At 36.7% G+C, this 27,829-nt stretch overlaps 1 protein-coding gene across 2 annotated transcripts; it reads left to right on the top strand.

Annotated features, from left to right (window-relative positions):
* The first annotated feature begins 239 nt into the window (after positions 1-239).
* On the top strand, positions 240-18,598 carry LOC108679011 (tripeptidyl-peptidase 2). Of its 2 annotated transcripts, none has more exons than XM_018167519.2 (26): positions 240-499; positions 2,704-2,815; positions 3,279-3,410; positions 3,618-3,785; positions 3,984-4,043; positions 4,293-4,392; positions 4,723-4,909; positions 5,094-5,257; positions 5,685-5,789; positions 6,657-6,792; positions 7,840-8,036; positions 8,329-8,464; positions 9,100-9,259; positions 9,634-9,832; positions 10,127-10,236; positions 10,630-10,787; positions 11,259-11,436; positions 12,107-12,370; positions 13,078-13,200; positions 13,801-14,046; positions 14,348-14,472; positions 14,692-14,776; positions 15,004-15,160; positions 15,449-15,939; positions 16,214-16,420; positions 17,165-18,598. In XM_018167519.2, exons 1-26 carry the CDS (start codon positions 450-452, stop codon positions 17,372-17,374), a joined length of 4,260 nt encoding a protein of 1,419 aa, XP_018023008.1. In that variant the 5' UTR covers positions 240-449; the 3' UTR covers positions 17,375-18,598. The 2 variants fall into 2 exon arrangements, with proteins under 2 accessions (XP_018023008.1, XP_018023007.1); XM_018167518.2 differs by having other exon boundaries at positions 242-499; positions 15,449-15,945.
* The last annotated feature ends 9,231 nt before the right edge of the window (positions 18,599-27,829 follow it).

Here is a 27,829-nt window from a genome sequence, read left to right as displayed (position 1 = left end):
AACTTAAATTAATCGAAATTGCCTACAAATTTAGTTTGCCAAGTAATACTATAGTTCATAGTTGTTAGATTTTTTTTTCTGATAGGCACCTGATTTCTGATTAGGAATCAAATCTTTAATACTCCACACATGTAGATTACTGAACGGTTGTCATCTTTAGTGTCAAGTGTCCTTACAGTGATTGTTTGCTTTGAGAAAAAACTGTGAAAAATATATCATTGTAATTTTTACTCTTTCTTCATTCATTGATCGAATTTCGACAGCTTTCGCAATTATTATTTTTGGTGCTTTCCGATGAGGTCAAGTTATTACATAGGATGCAATAAGCGATCAACATCTAACGAACACTGGTAAACGAGCGATGCGCTTCATGTAAACAAAGGATACTGCGACCGCCTTTGCTAACGCGCAGCTGACTAAGCTGAAGGGAATAGCTGCGAAGAAAGACGATGTCTGTGGAATCTATGCCTGAATTTCCCGTCTCCAGCCTTCTGCCGAAGTAAGTTTTGATGTCAATCGGTATTATTCCTTGTATCCTAAGAATCATTCGTCTTGTTATTCATACTTTTATACAATTTACCGTGACAGAGATTTTCTGAAGGAATGTTTGAAACTTGACTGTTGACGGTAGCTGGGAGCATGGGAGTGGGTCCTGAGAGCCCGGACACTGGTGACTGGACAGAAAATGTTGTAGCTTCTTTAAAAGAACAGTCTTTTCTATTAGATTTTTATACACTTAGAGCTTTTGCTACAAAATTAAATGTCTAAGACAATCTGTCACACAATTAAAAGTTTTACTATTTATTACTATTTTATAAACCTGCCAATTACTTCTAAGCCTATTAGTATTACTAGTATTACTCACTTATTAGTATTACCAAATTCTCATTCACTGAATGACTCATCATTCGACATTCATTGCATTCCATCCAATGTTCTGTAAGATTGTTAATTTAATTGTATTACCTGCTTAGCCCTACCTGCTGTTATATTCTGTCAATTTCCGTGTAGAATTATATCATAATTTATTATTGTATACCTATATATTTACCTATACTTGTAACTTGTAAGTGTAAGTCTGTAACTATATGACAGTAGGCTAATGGTATTTGTTTTGGTATTATTATTAATTTACGTAAAATGGCATTCATATTATTCAAATTTGATGATTCATCATTCCAGACACTGCAGTAGTATTCATTTTGATTGCCTTTAATAAATACTTACATGAAATATTTTTTCTTATTAAGATCTGAAAAGCTTTACAATTTATGTAGGTAGTGAACTATGGAAACAAGTGTGAAATATGGCATTCAAATTATTTAAATTTGATGATTCATCATTCCAGACACTGCAGGAGTATTCATTTTGATTGCCTTTAATAAATACTTACATAAAATATTTTTTCTTTTAAGATCTAGCTTTACAATTTATGTAGGTAGGTAGTGAACTATGGCAACAAGTGTGAAAAAATATCTATTAATAAAGTTATCATAGCAGTAGTTAATGAATTCTGAACTGAGATTTGAGAATAGGGCATTCTAATTTCTAACACTTCATTATTTTCATAATTCTTCAAGTGATGTGTTACAGCATTTTCATTTATTTTCAGTATAGTAGCTCTGACATTAAAGAATATGCCTGCTATTGCTTGTTTTGGCCTGTCATTGATTTTTGTAGTTTTTGTGAATTGTTCACAGATCTAAGAAATGGCCTTTTGACCTGACCTTTTGGCTTTTCAACTGATGTTGGTTTGACTGTTTGACATCAGTCACATCATTACAAATTACTGAATTTTATTATTTTCAAAGGTTGCTACTGCTAGGCATTTTACAATTATTTGTTGTTGTAATAATATACATTTAAAAATTACTTTTTAAAGACAACACTTCCAAAGAATCCAGTATCTCCAATCTTACAGATGCACAATGAATTTCTCATCTAATTTTCGAAAATTAAAAAAATTTACTTTTCAATTTTTTAAATATATATAATATATAAATTTTTTTAATATATAATTTTTTCAAAATTATTTATTCTGTTAATTGATTCATGCATTGCCTCTGACTTCACACAAATGTGCAAAATTTGAGATCAATTAGACTGGTAAAAGTGTGTTAAATATCAGTTATAATATTTGTAGCTGACAAAATTATTTTTTCAATTTTTTTAATATTGAAAAAAAATTTTTTTACTTTTTAAAATCATTTATTCTGACATTTGATTCATGCATTGTCTCCAACTTTAAACAAGTATGCAAAATTTCAGATCGATAGAATAAGGAGAAGTGTGTTAAATTTCGATTACAAGATTTGTAGCAGACAGACAGACAAACAGACAAACAAGAAGGGAAAGTTAAAGAGAAGTGTTGTAAAAAGGGCCAAAAACTTTAAGCCAAGTTTACTTTAAAGTCTCATTGAACACAGGCAAATGTGAAGGGAGCAGAAGTGAAGCAACTCAAATAATTAGAACACAGGCCATGTCAATACATTTTCATTTCATTGATTGTAGAAGTGTTTCCATTTCTATTATCATCTGTAAAAATATTGTGATCAGCCAGAACTACATTGATGGCTTTCTTGCATTGATGTGGAAAAGCAATATATACTATGCAACACTATATGTATAGAACTCTTTAATCCAGTTCAATCTAGAATTCAACCAAGGGATTTTTTAAATGTATTTAAATATATTTGTTTTCAGGAAGGAGACAGGGATTTTGTCTTTTCTGAACAAGTACCCCAAGTATGATGGCACAGGCATTGTAATAGCAGTGTTTGACAGCGGTGTTGACCCAGCTGCTCCTGGTTTACAGGTATTTTAGTTGTTTAATCTCTATGGGTAACAATTTCCTTTTTGTTCTTCAACTGTATGGAAATAGGAATTATCAATTAATTAAGGTCTCTACTCATGATATCCAGCGTATGTTTTATGGGAACAGTGTAAAGATATACTATACTTGCACAAAGAAATTTTGTTCAAAAATTGTGGCCAAGGCCATTCACACTCTGACTACTCTTTGTTATTGTCTTGCTGCTTGAAATGTATGATCATACCTTTCTCTCATATAAGGGCTTCTTGTATATTTTTGAATGACTATGTTTGTTAATTTCATGCTGATAAAGATTATTGATTCTTTATTAGGGTAGATGTAAGAGAAAATTAATTTTCTTTTTATTTTATCTTCAAGATTTGATGAAAATTTTATAATATATACATGCTCTCTTGTCTTAAATTTTCTTTCTAAATTTTTAATGGAATGATTTTGATCATTACAGACTTGCACAAATGGCACTGTGAAGATTTTAGACCGGCTTGATGCTTCTGGAGCTGGTGATGTCGACACATCTGTTGTGCGCGCCCCTAATGCCGATGGCACATTACCTGGTCTCACTGGCAGAACGCTCAAAGTACAAATATTTGCTTTTTTTAATTTCTAAATACTTGTTTCATCTTTAATCAAAAATTTAATTTTCATTTATAATATATAGGTACTTTAAACAATAATTATATAATTCCATTTTGCACAAAATATTTGAGATATTTCATATGCCTGACAACTTCTTCATTCTACATGTTTCTCTTTGAAATTCAAATTCTGTTTTTGATATGCTTAGATTCCATCATCATGGCACAATCCAAGTGGTCAGTTTCACCTTGGTGTCAAATCTGCGTATTCCCTCTACCCATCTAAACTCAGAGAAAAGCTTATGAAGGAACGAAAGGAACAGTTCTTTGAACCACAACACAAAAAGTTACAAGAGGATGCAATGAGAAAAGTACAGGTTTGGATCAATATTATTTTTCTTATGGAATGAAGCTTGTGAATAAATTTTGCAACTTGCATTATGTTATCTGGTACTAGTAGACTAGACAAAGTACAAAAATGCTGATGGAATGTGTATTTGTCTTCAGCCTTCAAATAAATGTGCAAGTGTGGTCCATAAAATGTTCATTAATTCTAAGGTACCTGTTCTTTGCAGAAGCAACGACATAACAATTCTGTGTCTACCCTGGCAAGTGCATCTTCTGCAGATGACAACGTGAGTGGGGCTTAAGAAAGCTTTTTTTCTCTGGGGCCATCATCATATAATAAACAAATTAATTTTATTCCAATAAATATAAAATGACGAACTGATGCCATTCCATGCAACTTGTTTTTCTAAGCAATGGTAGTCATAAACACCATGTCAATGATCTAATTTTTATAAAAAATTAATTTTTTTTATTGCCTCGAACCACTTTTTTTCTTTACTTGGCTTTAATCTAAATATCTTAATTTTGCATGACAGGAATCCAGTTCATGTGAAGGAGGTGCAAGCAAAGGTCTACTCCTGGGATGCTGCTCTCAGGATACTCTGCCAGCTGATTCTGACAGCAACACTGCCATGGGTGATCAAGCGTGCTTGTATTAACATAAATTATGCGCTGCGATCGGAAAAATTGATTTCCCTGTTTTATTTTTTTATGGTTCAAACGTTAGTTGAAGATCAAGAATTTGTAATTTAATAGGAACAGCTGTTAAAACAAACCTCCAATTTAAAAAAAAAAACATTGAATAAAGTAGTCAACTTAAGATTGTGATATTAATGCATTATATATTTTTCCTATTACTTTAACTTGATGCTTGGATAGTTAGTGAGGAATAGGCTTTAAGTACAGGAACAGGATGGCAATAGGTCATAGAGTAACTCAAAGTGCAATAGAAAAGCTTTTTTTCAGGTTGTCAGAGCAGCGGCACACCAGGTCCTGTACCCTCTCAGTCAGTTAACTACTCCAGCTTCCTCGAGAAGCAAATGAAGGAAGAAGCTGAAGCTGAAGTGGCTCTTTTGTCAACGCTTATCAAGAAGCATCAAGATATTGGGCCAGCATATGATTGTGTTGTCTATCATGATGGAAAATGTTGGCGGTGAGAAATCTGTTTCATACTTTGGATAAAATTCAGATTAATTAACTATTTCACCCTGTCATTTTGAATTGAATAACTTATTTCAAACACCAGACAAACAATGCAAGCAAACTCTGTAATATTATGCTCTGTCTAAGTGAGTAATTGAAGTATGCTACTCATGATTGTCTTCTTTATTAAACAGCGCGTGCATAGACACGTCAGAAAAAGGTGACTTGGAAAGCGGCGTTCACTTGGGCGAGTATCGTCACACTCATGAGTGGAGCTTCCTCAACGCCAGAGACAGCTTCACAGTCTCCATAAACGTTCATAACGACGGCAACGTTCTCGAAGTTGTTGGCATGTGCTGTGAGTAAACATATAACTACGGCAACGTTCTCGAAATTATAAAAATTTACTTGCATTCCTCATGCAATTGCTGGGATGAAGAACGAAGCAATTGATAAAATTGGAAACTTTTTGTATCTTCGAATAATTTGTCTCAAAAAGATTCCAGGTGAATTTGTTCAATAGCTTAATCTCAATTAAAATTATTTAGCTTTTCTTCTGGCTTCGAATTTCTCTTTTTTTCTTTTTGTGACGATAGGACAAAGTTGCTCGAAATATTACCTAGATCTTGGAAATATGCTGCCAAATTATTACCTAGATCTTGGAAATATGCTGCGAAATTATTACCTAGATATTGTAAATATGCTGCCGAAATATTACCTAGATATTGTAAATATGCTGCCGAAATATTACCTAGATGGGTTAAATGATTTATATTCTATTACAGCAAGTCACGGTACGCACGTGTCGTCGATCGCTGCAGCGCACTTCCCTGGCCAGCCCGAGCGCTGTGGCGTGGCTCCCGGCGCTCAGATCGTTTCCATAACTATCGGTTTGTATAACAACTGCTACATCTTTCTCCTACATTTCTTTTATTATTTATTTACAACTGCACAACTTTCTCCCAGATTTCTTTTATTATTTATTTACAACAACTGCTACAACTTTCTCCCAGATTTCTTTTATTATTTATTTACAACAACTGGTACAACTTTCTCCCACATTTCTTTTATTATTTATTTACAACTGGTACAACTTTCTCCCACATTTCTTTTATTACTTATTTACAACTGGCACAACTTTCTCCCAGATTTCTTTTATTATTTATTTACAACAACTGGTACAACTTTCTCCCACATTTCTTTTAGTATTTATTTAAAACAACTGGTACAACTTTCTCCCAGATTTATTTTATTATTTATTTACAACTGGCACAACTTTCTCCCAGATTTCTTTTATTATTTATTTACTGTACAACAACTGCTACCACTTTCTCCCACATTTCTTTTATTATTTATTTACAACAACTGGTACAACTTTCTCCCACATTTCTTTTAGTATTTATTTAAATAAGTTTTCAAGCCGTTTTTCCTTACTGTGCATAGATTTATCATGCCATTCTGTTCACAGTACCAATACCTTACAGTCATTCATTTAATAATTTAAAAAAGCCAACCCCTATTTTATGAATTTATAGTTTACCCGATAGTAGTATATGTATAAATCATTGTGTCTGAGTTGCTCAAGCTGGTTGCTTGAATCCATGAAAGCTTTCTACAAGCAGGTTCATCTTTGTGAGGCAGTCCTACTAATTTTTCCAAAATACTCGAGAGATCCTCCAATTCTTTTGTCAGGCTTCTCATTAAAAGACAATATATTAATTCTGAAATTAATTCCATAATGAACTTTGTCCTTCCAGGAGACAGTCGAGTGCACGGTATGGAGACTGGCACTGCCTTGTCTCGTGCGATGTCATGGGTCATGGATAATCCTTTTTATAAAGTAGATATCATCAACATGAGCTACGGTGAACACTCACACTCTGCTGTTGCAGGGTGAGTTTTAGATCAACTTCGGACTGTAGTAGAATACACTCTACTTACCCTGACTACCAATCAGTCCGCTGTTTTGCATAAAATCTCTTCCTGTTTGGGAATTATTTTGGCTAAAATAGCTGGAAGACAGCCGATCATGTGTATTTATGTAGGTACTACATATGATTGCCGAAGGTGTATTTGGGATATTCTGCTATGAAAATTTTGAGTTCAGTAAAGTTGTGCCAATTAAGTTTAGTTGCTTATGGCGAACGGTTGCTTCATTACATGTTAAAACCAGTTGTTAGTTCACTTTTCTTGCAATTACTATTTGAATTGTATTTATTTTAAATAATCATTGAACTAAAGACGTTGTTTTTTGCAGTTTTATTTTAAGGTGTTTGAGGAAATTATGTTCTATGGGTCATTTCTTTATTCTTTGCATTAGTTAATCATGGCTGATGTTATTATAGTTAAACTTGTACAGCTCCTATGGTTCCTGTATTTAGCCATTTAATTAACCTGGTATTTAGATCACTAATAGCGGTAGATCTTCTAGTATATGGACCTTGCATTTTATGCGGGCAGCTTAAAATTTATTTCTATTTAACAAATATTGCTTTTACTTCAGAGATGATTTTTGTAAAAATTTTGAATAAACCTAATTAAGTGGTCCTAGGCACACAGCCAGTGGTTCCAAAACTCTTTCGTTGCTGGTAATGCATTTCGCAGTTGCATATTTTGGGCCCAATGGCTAATTTTAGCCCCCCTATTTGGGTATAAATTTAAGGATGGATATTTTGAATGAGGTGGATCTTAAGTTGAACAGGTACAACGAGCCAGTACGTAAAAGATTTTTTGGCTTTATATATTATTAATGTTACCTTGCAATTCATGTGCACACATGTGTAGAATTTCAAGTCCCTTTGGTGTACAATCTTTATGCTGCATATCCTAAATTCTGGCCCAAGAAGTTTCATATATGTCTAGCATGGCCCTCTCGGAAAGAAGAGTTTCAGAAGCCTTAGTCAACAATTAGTATTTCTCACACGTGGATATTTTTTGCAGACGTCTGGGCGAAATGGCGTGTGACGTGGTGAACAAGTATGGCATTTTGTGGGTGGCGAGTGCCAGTAACCACGGACCTGGGCTGTCTACCGTCGGGTCGCCTCCTGACTTCTACAGCGACTGCATCATCGGCATCGGGGCCTACATCTCCCCAGACATGATGAGGGCCGAGTACAGCATGATGGACAAACTGCCTGGTGCGTTTGTCTCGCTCAGTGAAGCCTTAATTGCATTTTATATACGTTAGAACCTTGTTAATTCTTCAAGCTCTAATTATCTTCTGTAATTATAATTACGCATCAAAGTCTTTTTGTGAATATCGCTTGTCAATTTGATTATTACTTAATTTCTGTTTTTGCAAAGAAATATTAGTCATATATTGAGAAATCTCTTCAACAATAGTGTTTTTCATATGAAGCTGTTTAAGTAAATATTAATATCCTGTGGTGAGAGTTATTTGAATTAGTATGAAGTGCTTGCTAACCTCAGGCACGGCGTACACGTGGTCGTCGCGAGGGCCCACAACTGACGGGGGGCGCGGTGTGAGTGTTTGTGCTCCTGGGGGCGCCATCACCAGCATGCCTTCCTTCACCAACAAAACTTCGCAGCTGCTCAACGGTACCAGGTCTGGCAATGATACTTCATCTATTGTATCGCTTGCTATTGTTTCATTGCTGTAAAATAAATTCTGGTTTACTTTCAAACATCTGGATATGAAAAGTCGTTTGTTCCTTTTAATTCATTGCTGCAGAATATTGCGTTTTACTTTCAGTGATATATGAATATAACTTCAAGAAGAATTATTATTTGATGTTGAAAATTTGAAGTTTCTTGAAAACCAGAAAATGTTGTTAATCAAATTGGCTTTCATTTTTTGGCTTTTGAAATAGTTGACAGACAGGAAACAAAACCATATTAATTCCTTATCCTTGTATTCCAAACAACAAAATGAAATGAAAGCATTTCTAAAACATTATGATCGCCGTGCAAAATTTATGTCTTCTTTACTGTATTTTCATGTTTTAGATGATTTGTAATCTTCTTATATATCTTCACATGTTTTGAATAAATTCGTATCCTCTTGACTGTCTTTAATAAATTCATGTTTCTTAAATATCGTGTTATAAATAATTCGTGTTTCTTAAATGTCTTTCCATGTGTTGAATAAATTTCTATCTTCTTATGTCTTCACAAGTTTTAAATTAATTAATTATCTCTTGAAGATCTCTATATGTTTAGTGTAAATGCACGTGTTGACAGCATGTCGTCACCGCACGCGGCCGGGTGCGCGGCGCTGCTGCTGAGTGGGCTGCGGCAGGCGGGTCGCTGCTACACGCCCTACAGCGTGCGACGCGCCATACAGAACACGGCACTCAGGCTCGACCTCGAACCTTTCGTCCAGGGACATGGACTAATTCAGGTAAAAATTACAATAATTCAGGTAAAAATTCGATAATTCAGGTAAAAATTCGATAATTCAGGTAAAGATTACAATCACTCTCGTGTATTTTATTCAGTTTGCCTTCTGTGGTACGTATTCAGTATTTCACTAAGTGCTTACAGTGAGATATATTATTTTATTATGAACCTTTTCTAAATCTCTATCAGATTACAATTCCAATCCCGCCAATTTATGTCCCGCCAACGGTTCACTTATTGTGTTATTTCTCATTTCTTTACTTAGAATGATATATATTATTTTATTATGTACATTTCGTGAAATTATTTACAGTTTTTACTTTGGTTAAATTGATGTATATAAATGGATAACTTTAACGGATTTTCCGTTTCTAGGTGGAAAAAGCTTTTGAATATCTACTGGAGAACAGTGCAGCAGACCAATCCAAGATGGCGCCTGAGGACAAAATGCGCTTCGTGATAGAGTGTGGAAACAAGAGTCAGAAGGGCATATATCTGCGCAACTGGCTCGGCAATAAGAGTGTTGATGTCAGCGTCACCGTCGAGCCCATTCAATTCGATGAAGCCAGAGGAGGTGAGGCGAACATTTTCATATATTTCACACATTTCCTTATAATGCTTATAAGAACACAACAGAAACGCTGTTAATTGTATGAAGTTTCGCAGTGTGAATATATTGGTATTTGAAATTGTCATTTTTTTCTGAATTAATATCGCTTATTTGCTTTAACGATGAAAGAAAAGATTGATGTTAATATCGTTTCATTGGCATATCGAAGTACCGGTTACTGCTGCCTGTACCCAATCTAAGCTATCATTCAGATGATGAGGTGAAGCATAGCAATGCCTTATCTTTGCTATCATTCAGATGATGAGGTGAAGCGCAGCCTCAACCTGGACCTCGTGCTGGCGTGCGACGCGCCCTGGGTCAGCTGCCCCGACTGCCTCCAGATGTCTTACACGCCGCGCTCTCTCGTCGTCAGTACTTCTCCGTTACTTTAAAATTTTTTCTTAGATTTATAAGTGCAATGAAAATTTATTGATCTATTGCTAGGTTAATCTATATTATCACTTGGGACTTGGTGATAGTGCAGTCAAATATACATTCTGCAACAAATTGTTGATTAATTGAAGGTGACACAAGTTTGTGCATTACTTTATTTGTGATTAACTCGCTTTGTGTTATTGTGCTGCATCGCTGTTTGGTGTTTGCAGAACTGGAAATGATTGAAGCTTTTTTTAAGTTTTTAATATATGAAAGCAAGCTTATTTTTTGTAGGAGAGTTATTATATTTCCTTTGAGAAGCTTACAATTGAGCAATCACTAAATCTTAAGAACCAGTCATATATCGGCTCTTCTTCCTCCTGCAGGTGCGTATTAACCCTCACGGTCTGGAGCGTGGCCGCGTACACTTCACAAGCATTCGGGCTTACGTTGCTGGAGCTGTGCAACGAGGTCCACTTTTTGATATTCCCGTCACTGTGGTCGTACCCATCGTCGAGCTCGAGCATGGATATTTTTTCAAGAGGTGCTTGATTGTGATAGTATATATAGCATGAGGTATCCCCTCAGAATGTATATAATTATCAATCAAGAGGTGCTTGATTGTGATAGTATATATAGAATGAGGTAACCCCTCAGAATGGATAGTATTCTCAATCAAGAGGTACTTGTTTGTGATACTAGTATATATAGAATGAGGTATCCCCTCTGAATATAATAGAATTAGACAGGGGGGTATCCCCCTACTTCTATTGATTAATTCAATTTTTACCGAAAATTGACGGTTGCTATTGGATAGCAGCAGGTACTTGATTGCATTTGCTATCTTAGAAGATCATCAACTTGTGTTTGTGTTTGACATGATCTGGCATCATGTATAGCTCCAAATTCTTCAAAACGTGCTATTTATCTAGCCATATTTTTAAAAGTAATTTTGCCTTCATTGAATATTACTTGAAGTATATGTAAAGTAATGTTAATTTGATGTCCCGAGCAGCCAACCGGAAGTGTATCGCGCCGGTTGCGTGCGAAGGCTGTTCGTGAGAGTACCAGAAGGCGCATCGTGGGCGCAGTTTGCCATCAAGTCGAGCAACAGCGACCAAAACCAACGCATGACACTTCATGCAGTGCAGCTTTTCCCTCAGTGCTGTGTGCTTACTTACGACCACTACAAGGTAGTACTTCCCTCAGTGCTGTGTGCTTAATTACGACCACTACAAGGTAGGGCATTTAAGGTTTATTTTAAGGTTTTGGGCCTTTGGCTCCTCTAGTCTAAGCTAAATGACAAATTAAAGTAATTTATGTGTTATGTTATGGAAGTATTACGTTGGTTTGAAAATAAATGAGGTATGACGTAGACGGGCTTAAAATTTAAGGCAGGAACTTTCACCAAATAAGAATGAGGACAGAAAAACGGTTTAGTTTGCTTAGCGCTGGTGGAAAGTAAAGTCATTTGACACGGAAGAGAAGGCGTATTATTTGGTGACATGAGTTTTTTATACTGATTTGCCAAGTTACAATAAATTGAAATACATAAATGCTTATTACTCTGCGTCTTGAAAAATGGCTTTGCCAAACTTGTACTCTCTTATCTCAAACTTGATTAAACAATTTTCCTGAGGCACGAAATTCTTACCGATTGGTTGGAAACTTTTTTAGCGTTATCATTTGGCTGTATTAATTATATCTTAATATCATGACGCTCCTGTACTTGTAATAGCTTACGTGACGGAAATGTGTTACAGTGTATTCTCTGCACTTTTTCGCCGTTAGTTTCACTAAACACTTGATATTTATTAGAGTATACCTTATTTCCTAACTAAATTATCTTCTTCCTGGGTGCAGACGTTCTCGTGCTTGTACCCCGAGGAGCAATCAGTGACATCGTTTGCTGTGAACCCTGGCCTGACCCTGGAGTTGTGTGTAGCCCGCTGGTGGGCAGCGCCCCACGACACCACCATCGAATTTTCCGTGTCATTCCACGGCATTAGGCCCACCAGCGACAACATCACGCTCTTCTCAAACAGCTCCGTGCAGCGCGTTGATGTTATCTCCAAGCTACGGTCTGAAGAGATCTGGGCCCAAGCTGTTGTCAAACATCACGTCCAGGTAAGTTTTAGTCTTGTTTTGTATATCTGAGGTTATTTATTGCCGTAGTAAATAGTTTGCTAACTATGATGGTTACTGCAGTGTTGTCGCTGACTTCCTGGTTGATCGAATCATCACTTATTTGCCCGATCGATGTTTAATTCAGACCGGCAGAATGGTGTGGGATGGACAATATTTTTTATATTGTCTATTACCGTGTCACAGAACATGTGAAGGTTACATCTTGATCGCCATTGAAGTAGAACAAACCAGTGTCGGGTAGTTACAATATGGGGAGACATGAGAATTTCTGGGATGCCACTAACGTACCTATAAGGGTTGCGTCGGTTCAGTGCTGTCAATGCCAGACGTATTTACTCTTATAGATATTCTACGCGAGATAGCCTGATCTGAATGCCTAGTTGACAGAGGCCTTGAACTAATAGTAAGAAACTTTCAAAACAATTGCCACTTGTAATACAGATTGCGACGTGTTAATCTTTTCCTTTCTTATTTGCAATACTTAGTGACATAATATTAACATTCTCAAATTTGTCGTGCGATTCCAGTGCTCAATATTCATAATTACTATGTAATTTTATTATAAAACTTGCACTTAGGTTAGTATTTTTTAATAGGTAGCAATAATTAACTTTGTTTAATTAAGTATCTTCAATCAATTGTGTCTATTATTCAAATTGAAACTAATTATAATGACGTTTCTACAGTCGCTGTTGCCATACGAGTCTCGCATCGAGGTGCTGGGTGGCCTAAGGGACACCATACCCGTGGGGCGGCCGATCTATCAGTTGGTTCTCTCCTACGCGCTGTCGGTCCCTAAAACTACTGAGGTTCGGCTTACACAAACGTAAAGCGAGGCTTCTATAATGTTGATTTCTAGACCTTAAAGTTCGGTTCAGTGTAATGCTCTGTCTACGGATCAGACTCTATATACCTAGGAATAACATGGACGACTGTTGATGTATCCCTAGAATGGCAATGTGATCAATATATCTTATGGCTTCGCAAGTTTAATTAACACTCTGAATTCCGGCCTTTTGAAGAGTGTTATCCGTCCTTATATTGTACCCCGTGAATAACTATTAAACCTGAATTTACTTGTTTCAGCTTTAACATCAAATTTCAAGTTTTGATCTAACCCTCACGTCCCCGTTTTATGATGCTCATAATTCCGCTACTAAAAATAAAATTCCCTCTAATATACCGAATTCCTGTGAATGCTTTGGAATTCAGTAAATAATTCGGTATTTTCCCTTCTGATTTCAGTAATCATAACAAGAAATTTTGGGCAGCTTTTAACGAAAATATGACAACCATCATCGTAGAGGAGCCAATTAATTCGGTCATTTGTTTTTTTTTTCTGCCTCACATCTTTTTCAACTTTGCAACCAGTGCTAATTTTTAATGAACTATTTTTCTTGTGGCAATAGGTGCAGCCCAAGTGCTGTCTACTGAACGACTACTTGTACGAGTCCGCTGTGGAGTCTCAGCTCTGGATGTTGTTTGATAGTAAGAAGCAATACCTTGGAGCTGGTGATGCATACAGTCACAAGTACAGCATCAAGCTTGACAAGGGAGAGTACGTAGTGAAGCAACACGTTCGACACGAGAAAACTGAACTTCTCGAGAAGCTCCAGGAAATGCCCATGACCATCATCACTAAATTATCACAAGAGGTATGCCGGTCCGACATTCGTAATTATTATTTTATCTAAATGTTCCATGAAAATATCGCCACATAATTTTTAGGTAAGCTAGAAAAGTTAGGTATTGTTTCAATTTTCAGCTGATGAGAATTTATTGATCAGGGTTTTCTTTGATGAAGGTGCATGAGCAAGTGAGACGCCACTTGAGACACATGCTTCAGAAATTTGTTGGAATCAAAGCAGAAACTTGAATTTTGGCTCTTCCGAATTTCTAGATTATCGTGCGATTTGTAAGACATAATTTTTTCACAAGAGTATTATTTTTGTTTAGGTGAAGCTAGACGCCTATGCGACTCATTACAACGCGTTGACCGGCGGCAAGAAAATGGGCTGCAGCGTCATGCAGCCTGGCGAGATTGTGCCCATCTTCTTCAATATGCCAAACTTACAAGACAAGTAAATCATGGAGATACTATCTGCGTTACTTTTCTTTTGACTCCATTATCTATGTCTAAAATTTTTATATTGCCCAATATAGTGCTATGCCAGCTGAAAGAATTTGCTGCCAACGTTGAAATTATTGTATATAATGTATTAAATATTTCCTCATTACGTATTAGTATGAAAAAATGCGTGTTGATAATGCACGCTAAATAAATTCGTCCTGTTTTTCAGAGTTTTCAAGTCACTAAATCTGTCAGCGGGCCATGTATTGTCCGGCACAGTCAGCTTCGCCAAGGATGATCTCGCCAGGCGAGTGGTGAGTGCAAACCTTCTAAACTGTGTTTGAATAAAATCTTTAATAATCCAACACATACTCAGCTTACATAAATCAATGTTTTAATCCTTTAATTTTACAATTTACAAAAGCGCTATTACAGTTCATAAATATTATGAAGCATGGTGTTGATTTCACTTCGGGAAAATCAAATCATGTTTGAAATTTCTTTAGCTGAGAGTTCTTATGCCGACTTGTAACGTTCGTAGGACTTGTACCCCCTGCGCATCGTGCTGTGCGAGCCCATCAACTGGAAGAAACGCGGTCCCACTGCTGCAGGAGACGACGCTCGCAAGGAGAGCAAGGTTACCTCAGAGTACTCAGACGCTGTCAGGGACATGAAGATTAACTGGATCACAAAACTTGGTAAGTTTTGATCTCTTTCCATCATTTATATTACTGTAAATTCATAGTTACTGTTCTAATACCAGGTTGTGGAAAAAAATCCTGTATTATCCAATAATAGAAAGACCACATTTTTTTGTCGTTCTATGTTATAGGTTTAAAAGTTTTTTAATTAATGAATATTTGCAACAATTGGAGTCTTGCTTGGATTTTAATAAATATTTTAATTCTTTCTCTCTCTTTGCTTGGATCTCTCTTTGAAATCGTTTGACATTCCACGACGCTAAATGTAATGCATTCACTTTTCAGAGTACAGTGCGAGTGAAACACTGTATCGAGAAGTGTGTCAGGAGCACCCGAATTTCTTACAGACTCATGTGGCTAGACTATTAAATATCGACAACCATTTCAACACTCCTCCCTTTGGAGCCTCAACGGTGTGCACGTATGCAGCTTACGACGACTTCTGCACGTGCCACCAAAACGAGGAAGCCGAAGTCATCTCAACTGTGGAAGCTGCTTCAGAACCTGAACAAGCCACCACGACAACTGCAACTTCTGAAGTGGAAGCTCAATGTGATCAACAAGAAGACCCGCATCCTCCTATACCTGAAGAAAACCAAGAAGTTTCTGAAGAAGATGAGTCGTCTGGCATAAAGCGGCGCCGAGACATTTGGCTGCAGTGGCGAGATGCTGTTGTTGAAGCGTCGTCACAGGTTCTCAAGTGTGTTGACCTTCCCGAGCTACTGTCTTTTCTGGGCACCAAGCTTGATGCTAGATCTGATGCCAACAAAACGAAGGTGCAAGTGAGTTTCTTCGAATTATTTCCCTACGACTAATTTACTATTGAAATAAATACACAATTAGCAATTTGTTGATCTTCCAGTTGAATGACCTACTGATTTATCTTGAGTAATCAGTCGTTTTTAGAATAGTCGTGTAAATCATATTGTATTAGCGATTCTAAGTGAAAATATTCCATGTTAAAAACAAATCTAGTGCAGCAGCTACAATAGCATCTACATAAGCTAGAGCATCATTTTCCCTTGCACTGGTTTGTTTGTTTGTTTGTAGATGGAACGTCACAAGATGGCAATCATTGACGCACTCTGCAAGAAAGGCTTGGCACTGGCTTTCCCATACGTGCCTCGCCTCTTGTACTGGTATCCCTCTTCCGGTACATCCGAGACCTCGTATCCGCTGCCCCCTGACGCCGTGCTCACCGAACTCGACAGCATTGCTATAACCATCCTCAAGCTCATCGAGCCCTCAGATGCCAAGGTACAGCTCCCAGCCACTATAGCAACCAATGCATTTTTTATTATCGTATAATTTACAGATTTGAATTGAGTTTACTTGGCTCAATCGGCTGAAATTTTTTAATTTGTGACAAAGTAGCTCAACTAGAGTATTGACATGACGCGCTTATGTTCACGAATTTTGTGATGCATCTTGAATAGGCATAACTTACAATCCGGACACCCATATCTAGGAATCACGTCCGTGTCAATTTAGGAAATTTTGTTCATTGCATTACAGGTTCATAGTAAGTATTGAACCGTTCAGAAATATTAATTCTTTGAACGCTCTGATGAAATTGTTTCACGTCGGATCTAGGACCTGTATACCTACTTCTTTTATTGTCAGTAACACTCATATTATTTATTATTATTGTTAGCCTCAAACCTGTATGTCTTGTTTATTTTAAGTTTGGATTTTGTTTACATACATTTTTTTAAATGAATTGTCACGCTTTTGTAAACTCGGAAAATGGTTCTAAGATAACTGTAACTGTTAAGTATATAATTTCAATACGAATGTAGTAGAATGTCAACTGTCACGTGTGTAACATGGTAAGTGTTCGCTCGTCAATTTCAGGTGTTTTTTCGCGAGAAAAACCAAAGCTAACCTTATTTTTCGCGAGACCAAAGCTAACCGATCACATAAGCTGTGATGAGCGATAGCCGCACTGAGATAAAGTCTTTATATGTGATTCATATCATTTAATTATTTGTTATTTTAAAGGTGATGAGCTTTTTCGTGAGCTACTACCAAGTGAGACGTCTGTACGCTACCGCAGCTCGGCTGCTACTGAAGCACCTCGAAGATAAGCATCTGAAAGAGGGCACTCTGCGCCTGGCGACGCTCTATCACCTGCTCGGCTACCATCACATTGTTGAAGAAATTTTCAGAAGCTTACCACTAAGATTTCCCGAAAAATATCTCTCTTTCTGATGATAGCATTTCCTGTCGCCCTGTAGTACCTCGTTACGTAGAACTTGATCTTCGTAACTTATTGTTATGAGTCTAGTGATAAACTCGGCGAGACAAAGTTTGCCATGCTTTACCATCCGCGTTCACTAGTACACGGGGGCTTCGATAGAATTTGGTTTCCTTTTGATTGGTTTTCATCAACACCATTCCTACTGGAATTTTATTTATTGATGCTTTGTATGGTTTGATTTCGTATTCTTCTTTTCTATTCTAATTCTCAAAAATTTGTTCCTATTATTAGTTAGTATTAATCTGACATAGATAATTATTTAATTTTAAATCATAATTTCAATCTGCCTTCCCAAGTTCAATGGCGAATCATAGTTTTAAAATGATTAGCGCTCTCCTCTCACAACGCTCAAACATCTAGATCATAAGTTTTGGAGCATGCATGACTGCTTTGAATTAGCTCCACATAATTAAAGTGCTGGAATTTTTCCTCATTTTCGGAGGATTTCATGATTAAGGATAGCACTCACTCTCTCCCTCTACCCATCCCCGTTTTAAGACTTTCCAAATTTTTGGTGCGTTACCTTTATTTACTGCACTTCTTTGTTTCAACCCGTATTTGAAACCTGCCAGTCTGCTCTGCTCGATTTGTCTTGCATTTTTATTATTATTGGTCTAAGTACTCGTGATTTCCGCAAATACTCTTAAGTGCTTCGCTTTAAGCATCGACATTGTCACGTGCAATTTTAAGCCTTTTCCCTGTATGCATTTTATTAATTATTCGTTTCCATCGTTTACTATCTACTAGTGCAATTGAATGACAAAATTTATTTTAACGCGGACAACAAACGCTGCAGAAATATCATTTCTTCGCCATCAAACACTAAAACGACAAACACCGCATCATTTTACGTACGGTTTTTAACAGCTGCATTTTCTATCCTTAAGTTAACTGACTTGCTGAATAAATATATTTAAATTCATATATATAAGAATTTATTTTAATTAGGTATTAAGACGCTTGGTTAAAGCTTGTTCAAGCCACTACCAGCTTTATTTATTTCCGTTTTTAACGACGTGAGATATTTCATAATAATGATAATAATTTGTGTGCTGAGAGCCTTCCCGACGACGCTGCCCATGCATCGGTCTCATGGCTGCAATATGTTTATGTAAACGCTTAGTTTGTCTATGGTTTCCGATCCTCTTTTTGGGAGAGAGTAAAATGGCTTCCTATTTGTAACTTTATTTTTCCTTTAATTAATGCGTTTCTCTAGTCCTTTTGGTAGGTTTACTCTGGTTAAAGTGTCATCGGAGTGAACTACATTATATTGACAAGAATCCATAGGCTTTGTAAAATTTTATGAGTGCTCGCCCGTCTTTCTGACTGAGAGTTATTTGTGCCTATTGAGCGAATTATTAAGAATGATATAGTGAAATTATATTATTCCCCTCCGTACGACCAAAAACTCGATATTTTATGTAAACGGAATTTCCATTTACTGGTGCTATAGATCAATGTATAACAGTAAAATAATTGGACCAGGTAAATTGATTGTTGGACATATACATGTGATTATTTGACAACATAATTTTGGAGAAAAATAGATTCCAACAAAGGTCTACGTTATCTCCTTTAAATCTTGAAGCCCCTTCAAAAGGATTTATGGTGATAGCAAGGACTACTACACACAGGACATGCATAGCCTATGTCCAGCCTCTGCTAGCAGAGGCGATCGCCTACACTATGAAAATGCTGTTGTTTTAGTGGCATCAACAAATGATATGCCCATAATTGTTTCATACAATTGTTTAAGAGTTGAATCCAAAGGCATTATATTTATCAGAGCAATAGAATTTTTGCCGGAATGTTATGAGTAAATGTATACTGACTCCATTTAAATATTTTTTTTATCAGTGTATGAAGGCAGGAAAATGGTACCTACTTTGCTTAGTACAAAATTTTGAACTTCAAAACTGGCAAAAAAGTCTATGGTTCTGACCAAGGACTACTACACACATTGTAATACTATTGTATGAAACAATTATGGGCATATCATTTGTTGATGCCACTAAAACACCAGCATTTTCATAGTGTTGGCGATCGCCTCTGCTAGCAGAGGCTGGACATAGGCTATGCATGTCCTGTGTGTAGTAGTCCTTGGGTGATAGCTAAAGCATGTGTTAGTGTTTGTGTCGGCCGTGATAAGGCCCATCTATTAGGAATGTGTGCAATTTGCTGGGGCTTTGAGCTAGCAATTCACTGCTCACATCTTGCTGTTTTCAAATATCTGGCTACCTCGCCGTCTGACTTCTGTAGTTTGTTGCAATCGAACCAAAGACTTGTCACTCTAATCTTGATGCTCTTAACTGTTACCACTCGGCCACCCTGCGCAACTGTCTATTACTGTTAATCTTTGACTGTAAAGAGTGAGGGTGGCCAAAGGGGCTGATTGGATTTACAAGTTACAAACGGCCGTCCCCTTCCTAATTAGTGTAACGTCCCCTTCCTAATTAGTGTAAATCTGTATTATGTAGGTAGGGGTAAAGAATATGAATGTTCAATATGTTAATTGATGTATTGAGGAATGAAGGCGCCGATCAACTCCCGAGTGCATGATGGTCATTAGAATAAAGACATGACATAGCATAGCAATAACATGACAAAATAGCATAAAACAGTATCGAAAGAATATTGAGAGCAAGCGCTAATTCAGTTTTGACAGTTACACTTTTATTCATTCAATTACATTATAATAATTGAATTATAGAGAAAAACTTGGCATCTTACACCTACCGTAGCAGTTGTTCACAACAACGCTGGCCAGAAAATGAAAATAAGACATGACTGGCAAATGTTGTCCGCTGACGCACCCTACTCAGAATTCACAATTTTTGAATGACCTGATTATTAGAACGTAAAAGTATTTTTGTCGTTAACTGGATTTTTATGATCCATAAATAAGACGAATATTGTTCATGCTGGAAAATTGATGATATATATATTTTTAAATTGAATTATAGTGAACATTGAAGTAAATAGTTTTAGCTTAAAAGGCTACATGCAGCTACAAAAAATGGAGTTGGACGAGCTAGGGAATTTAATGAAAATAATCATGACGCTCACATGAAATGATAATGCGTGTTATGAATTCAAATCACAACAAATCTTTTAATTGTCTCTCTGAAAACAAACCTTTGAGTCTCGCAAATCTCATGTCCTAATGATAGGGACAGTGTGGCGATAGATGAAACGTCGCTGAATGAATTAAGGCGACAACAAAACCATTTGACCCAAAATAAAGTTTTAAGGTCGGAATGATAATTGCGTCCTGGATAAGAATTCAATCACGGATAATTAGATGAACTCTTGATTATTACTAATTAAGCAGTTGTGAGATTAGCAATGTTTGTCTGCCATTGTCATTGATTAAATTGCCCACCCATTTTAAGACCCACATAACGACATTTAATTTCTCTGGAAATAGCAGGTATATTCAAATACTCTCTGGAGAAACAGCTCCAGTCCAATCGTCAACCAATTTAACAGATTTAACGATGCAAAGGTGGAATGTTACTTTTTTTAAGAACAAAAAACAAAAGAAAAAAATTATGAACACGTCAGAAAGTTTCGGAACAAAATTCATTTATGAACTATACTCTATACATTATAAATTAACCGGCATATCTCGTTCTTTCTCGTAGTGAATCGTTTTATTCCGTAAAAAGAAGTTAATTACGAATAATTTGAAAGCTTCAATTTTTTCCGGGACTTCTCATCTTGCTTTCGTCGTGGATTCCCACTCAAAGTGAACATTGTATCGACATTTAGCGCTGAGCATCGCTAAAAATGCTTTTGGGATCGTTTCAAATGAAAAAAGTATAGTGAGACGCAGACTCGTTATTAACAAAAGCTTCAAACCTGTGGAGTCTGTGGTCATCACCGGCTACTGAGAATGCACAGCATCTTATTCACCTCGGCGTTCTAAATTGATCAAATTATATTTGCACTTTCTGTATTGATACACTTTACAATAACATTCATTCATACTATTCATATGGACTCGTATAGAGCCTCTTGTACTCAGACAATGATCTAGTCGCAAGAGCATTAAAAACTCCTGTTTTGACGTTGATGAATAGTAAGTTGAACATTCGAGAGTGATTGGCGTACTAGAAAAATACGGATGAAAAATTCTCCGTTTCTTCTGGCCTAATCCCTTACTGACTGAACAGTTAGAAAATCGTCAATGAATCGAGTGTTATGCTTGCTACTCGCTTTATGAAAGACTTAGGCGCTGTTACCTTCTGCCATGTGCAAACATATACTCGTGTGCCGGTGTCTCTTGCACAAACTCAGCTCGCGGCTATTTCTCCACAACTCACCAGTTGGTTGCAAACTCAGTTTTCTCTCGCAGACAAGTAATCACCACATGTTCCATTGGGTTTGGATGCCCTGACTATGGCATCCATTGGGTTTGGATGCCCTGACTATGGCATTTAAAAATTTAGATCGTTCATATTTCCGCTTGAATACCTCATGTCGTGTTAGCTAGGCTAAATGCCTCATCATAACACAACTATAGGGAGTCAATTGGTTTATTCTTTCATCGTTAGAGTAAAATAGATTGAAAAATCGTCTGAAGCAATAAATAATTCCAATAACTTTCCTCCTCCGTAAACTTTTACTATTTTACTTTGGGTCTCGGTAAATAGATGATGCATTCAATTCATTAAATATTGCGAAATGATTAGAAAATAAACTATCTCGGATGACGCAATATTTCACCATAGAGTGACGGTTATTTAAAACAATTACATTGGATCTAATTATCCTTTGTGCTGAGTTTCTGCAAACAACGGATGCATCTAACACGACGCAACTGAACGCATAATGTAGGGCACGTATACTAGTAGTTCAAAGCGCGCCAAAAGGAAAAAAAATAATTAATAAAACACAAAAAACTGCGGCGAGGCATTATCGTTGTGGCGGCTTTACCTGTGATGCCCTGCGGAGGAACCCGACTTCAAGGGACCTCGTTTCCGTAAACTGTGCTAGTCACCATTGTCTGTGAAGAAGTCACGTTTGTACTATGAACTTCCTCGGGTCAACTCACTTATTAGCCAAAATACAAAACGCATGTCCTTTTTTTAACCGGCCAAGACTGGAAATGAGTTTATAGCAGCTACATAAATTTTCTTTGAATTGCAGTTGAACAATCGTGAAGATAATGATCGAAATAAAAATTTACATTTATTTATTGCAACTGGAGAAACCGAAACCAAACGAAAGTTTGTACCGTATAGACTATAGTTTCATCAGTGAATCTTTCACCAAAATAAACGACCAGCAACTAAGTGGGGCACTCACGACGAAATGTTGGTTGAGCGAAGCATGTGTTTGCTGCGGACACACGAGATCGTTAGCAATCAGCGTTCAAAAGCTGGCCAGCATTTAAATTCTCTTCTATGGCTTTTTGTTATTTTGATACGGTTCCTGAAACAGCCGTCAATTAATTCGGTATTTTGCGCTCATGAGTAAAAAGTATAGTGTTTTTGTAACATTGAATCGTTGTAAATCACTGTAGAGTGTAGTTAACTATTTTTATATTCTATAAATAATTCTGGAAGATGTACTTTGCCACGAATTTTTTATTTATTTTAGTTATTTATTATTATCATTATTTTCAGTGCGATATGTGAGTCCCTTTTTAAGAGCTGGCTCTGCAACAGCTAACCTTTCATATGAGCAATTTCTTTATCATCCGCGCGAAATGCTTCCAGCTTTGAACTTAATTTGGACATTACCTACTCTGCACGCATATTTTCGTTGTGCATGTCTTCTAACCTAACGTCTCTCAAGATAGTTAGGTACTGTTATGAGTTGCATTATTTATTGGAAGCCAGTTGCTTCTGCTGAGGCACCCACCAAAAACTAACAATTAAAACTCCTTCAGGTGGAGAGAAAATTAGGCATCGTCTCGATCAATGTCTCTTCTTGCAGATAAATTAAGCTTGCTGTGAAAGTTGTGCCGAGCACGGCGCCTCACGCTCGCCAACAAAGTGAAGACAGACAACTGGCTGGAAAGTGCACAATCGTGTGGAAAGATCACTGGCTAAAAACCACGTTAATTAGATGCAGGTGTCTATCAACAATCAAGAAAAACGTGGACACCAAGTGGGGAGAGCTGGAATATTCGTCAAGATGTCTAGTTCTTTATTGCCAGTGCTTCACTCTTCCAACAGTTGCTTCTGAACACACATGTCTCTCTCAGGGAAAGTATTTTCAATTGCCAACTGTTGTCATTTTAATCTGAAAAATATTATCATTGTATTGTCCTTTAATCTGAAAACTATTGTTATTGTATTGTTCTTTTAATCTAAGGGCTAAATATGTAATGCTCTCGATAAAAAGTAAGATAGGAGCCCATAATTTGATTTGGATTTCTTGGGCGCTGTAAGATTTGAAAATAATTGGTTTTCTTGACCAAATTCATATATCACTCACATGAGTGATCATATCATTTCTTCTGATGACCTGAGTATTCATACAACCTTTATAGGTCGTTCTGTTTCATTAAAAGACTGAAGATTACGAGGGACTTCCTTCCGTTGAAAAGCTTTGCATCAATTATCAAGCATTATAGTGTATGGCACAGACAAGAAATTAGTTTAAACTCCACCGCAATAGCAAGAGTTGGAGATTGTGTTGGCACCACATGCGTCTGACCTGCGGTCGTCTAGCCTCATGACCTCTATATTATGAAAAATAAAAATCTTGTTTTCAATTCTCAAGCACGGCAGCCACAGTCGCAAAGCGTCAGTTTTCACACGAGGCTCCTCTGCAACAATGGAGCATTAACCTCCGCGCAAACAGTGGAACGCGCTTCCTCAGGCCACCCCTTGTTCGGAACTTCGTTTGTTGTAAACGAAAAGACTATACTATCCTAAACGCGGCGTCTGCTTTACAACCTGTCTGGTCGTCATATTCTTGAGGTTTCCTATTTTTTGCTGGTTCTAGGTTAATTGTGTTCGCACAACAACGGGTTAATAAGCTTAACACCCCTGAGTAATCAGAAATTTATTACGCATTACATACAGACTGAATTCACTTTTTCATGTGCTCCTGGAAAGGGCGTTAGTTTTTTAGCTATGATAATAGTTTTAGCAATTTCGTTTACTAATTTCTTACTAACTGTTTGCGTTAAATTATTTATAAAGATATATAATATTGTGCATTTACTGTCGTCACTACGTAACTGAAGCGATGCTCACACAGACGCAGAACGTGTACTTTTCTGTTTTCACGGCAATTGTGATTTTGAGCTGATAATTTATAGCAAAAATATTAATTGCTTAATAGGCATGCGAATTAATTGCTCAATAAGAGAATGCAGTCATTTTGGCTTAAAAAACTGGTTATAATTTACTCATTAACCTTCAAGTTGTTTCCTTGTGATCCTGCTATATGCATGCAGATTATTTCAGAAATACGGAAAAGAATCCCATACTATATGAACGGCGTGAAAGAATATTTCATTGTGAGTGCGTGAACTAAACCGTGGATTATAGCAGCATGGTTTCATCTCAAATCATCCAGCTAAGACAACAACAGTAAGCCTGGGTATATTTTAACGGAGAAACAACCGCAACGGAAACTGATCTTCGACCTCTGAGGCCTTGATGTATCCTTTGCCGATTGCCATCAAGCCCCCGACTTTAATGTACTATTTTTTGCATTGCAGTTCTCATGTAATTCAGGAAATTGTTCTAATTGCTCATCACCAGGCGTCAATTCGTCTATTGTGGTGGCATTTTTCCACCATATACTCCAGTGATTGTGGGCCATATAAAATAAAATTTTAAAAGGTCATAATCATGACAAGATCTTGATCACATCAATAATCCCGATATGAATTGTTAAAGGTTGAGTATCATCAAATGTAATCATAGAACATCACAAATGAGCTTCACTAGAGTCAGCTGGCGATTCAAAGTGCTTGTGTCGCCGGCATGCGCCATTATATCAGCTGCCAGAGTTGTTCGTCAGCATGCAGTGGCTGCTGCGCCGCCCAGACCGTTAGCGACTCGGAGATTTCGATGCGCCGTCGCAAGTCATCTGTGAGATGGCGGTCGATGCTATGGCTTTTCATACCTTCGCAAGTGTAGTAAAAAGTCTACCGTATAAGTCATAAACTTGTAACAAATTTGTTTCTGGTATAAAAATGCATTTATCATGCGGTTTGTTAACTCCTTTGGCTAATTAGAATTAAGTGAAAACATCACTAATTAGTGAAAACATCACTAATTAGAATTAGTGTGTTGTGGTAATGTTTCTTCAATATTTGCCAGCGTACATGTAATGCTGCGGCATAGCATATTCTCCCCTGTTTCTATTGTGCCCTTGTTTCAATTGAATACATTCCCGTTTATGGCGTTATTGATTAGGCTCATCAAGAATTTAACAAAGGAAGCACCAAGTAAATTCAACGTATATTCAAAAGTTTTTGTTGGCAAGCTCCATCATCCGTTAAAAAATTTCAGATAATTTAAATATAATCAGTTGTGAAAATCGTGTCACTCGTGTTTATTGGATTTTCACTGCTGATTACACATGAATTCTCCAATATTTTTTGGACGAATGATGGAGCTGGTCTCCGAAATGTTTTCATAAAGAAATGGCGAATTCATTTGGCGTTTTCTTTGCTTTCAGTTTTTTTTAACTTGCGATTGAAGGACACTAATGACATGAATAATTAGAATTTGTGTTACAAACTGCATTCTGTTAATTGTGTTGTAAATTATTTATTTCGTACGAAAAAAAACATTCTAACATAGAATGTCAGCTCAAATGTATTGTCAGGCCATTTCAGTATTATAATCTAGCTGTCCTATCATTTAGTTCAGAATAATAAACTATTATGTTCTAATGAAAAATATATTTAAATATGCAGCTATTTTACTAGCAAACAAAATTCTTCAATTTATTCATTGAAATGTTAAACCTTAAGACGAGTTGTTCTTGTAGTGGAGTTTTTTTAAGAAAAAAAAAATCGTTTGAAGAATTATAAAAATTTTGTGGCTGTAAAAAATTATCTTAAGTGACACTGACATCTGGCTAAGTGGCCTGGCTTCTGCGTGTGCCTACAAAAAATGAACAAATGCGTCCTAATATAGAAAGATAACCTACTTTCTATAGTGAGCAAGACTGCACCGAAATGACATGACGGAAAGCTCAAACGTACTCAAGGCACGATAATTGTTTTTATTTATAATTCTTAAATTGAGAAATCTCATCATAGATTCGTCGATCTTTTGTAAACAATTTAGCTCCTCCTTATAATTGATGCTACAACGGCGTGCCACTTTCCGCTCTGTTGCTCAAGTCTCCACCAACCGAAGCTGGCGCATCAGCGAAAGCTGAGGAATTTTTGTTTTAGTTTAAAGTGTTGGTCAGACTTTAATTTGCATAGAATTTATCGTGGGAGCTGGAGAAATGTCTGCTAAGTATTTCTCTTTGCTTGCAAATTTTCACTTCTTCGTGAAGCGAATGAGCATGCTAATTGGGTGCAATAAATTAGGTTCCAGTCTGTAATTGATGTTGTCTATAATAGATGAGAAATAAAAATAAAGTTAATTTATGATTCGGCTCGACTATTCCAGATTGCCGTATGACTTTTAAAATGTAAGAAAAATTGTGAATGAATGCAAGAAATTACTTGACATCAACTGTCTTTGACAAAACCACTTGCAAATCAAATTGAAAGATACCAGGTATTGCCATCAAGCTGAAAGATTTACGACCATCAGCTAATTTTTCGACAATTTAAACTGCATTGTATTCAGGATCATGAGAAGAATTACGTTCAGGTTCGACGATTTGTTTCATGTATTGCCGTCGCAAAGATGCGGCCGACCGACAGCCGTCGAGGCGAGTAGTAGGAGCGTTTGCCTCCACCTCGGGTCATTCAACCGCTGAGCTTCGTGGAGGTAACACGGTGTGTGAATTGCTCTCGCGCGTGTCACTCGACTGACTGCCTTTAACTTCGGTAGCCGTTATTTCTCGACTAATAATCACCAGTGTAGAGTTCTTTACCCCTCTTGCGTGCTGCTAGTGCTTTGAAAGCAGTTGCGGATACCGAGTGAACTTTATTATATTTGTCATTCATGAAAATCATTGCCATCCGACTCATATTATTTATTTCCAATCTACCTATTTTATCTTGTTAGGTAGAAGTTTTGGGTCGCATTTGTAGGTCAAAGTTAACGTAATTTATTTTCATCCGTACCATGGCAACGAATGGAAATTATCAACTGAGATTATCGTTTGCATTCTAATATACGATACTGCTATGTAACTCAGACCTTTGTACACGAGCTTAATGAAAATATTCGTGACTGACGTGTATATTATTTAATCCAGAATATTACCTACCTGTTATTTTCTTATATGTATTCCGATCTTAT

This window comes from Hyalella azteca, unplaced genomic scaffold, assembly GCF_000764305.2.
Source record: "Hyalella azteca isolate HAZT.00-mixed unplaced genomic scaffold, Hazt_2.0.2 contig2735, whole genome shotgun sequence".
Lineage (NCBI taxonomy): Eukaryota > Metazoa > Arthropoda > Malacostraca > Amphipoda > Hyalellidae > Hyalella > Hyalella azteca.
The sequence above is the reverse complement of the archived record's forward strand: the minus strand, read 5'-3'. Positions and strand labels throughout refer to the sequence as shown.

Bases quoted from the DNA above. Each gene is read 5' to 3' on its own strand.
- LOC108679011 (XM_018167518.2), top strand. From the start codon at position 450: ATGTCTGTGGAATCTATGCCTGAATTTCCCGTCTCCAGCCTTCTGCCG. The intron at 5,790-6,656 runs GTTTGTATAACA...TTGTCCTTCCAG, and splicing joins GATCGTTTCCATAACTATCG to GAGACAGTCGAGTGCACGGT. The intron at 11,437-12,106 runs GTAGTACTTCCC...TCCTGGGTGCAG, and splicing joins TTACTTACGACCACTACAAG to ACGTTCTCGTGCTTGTACCC.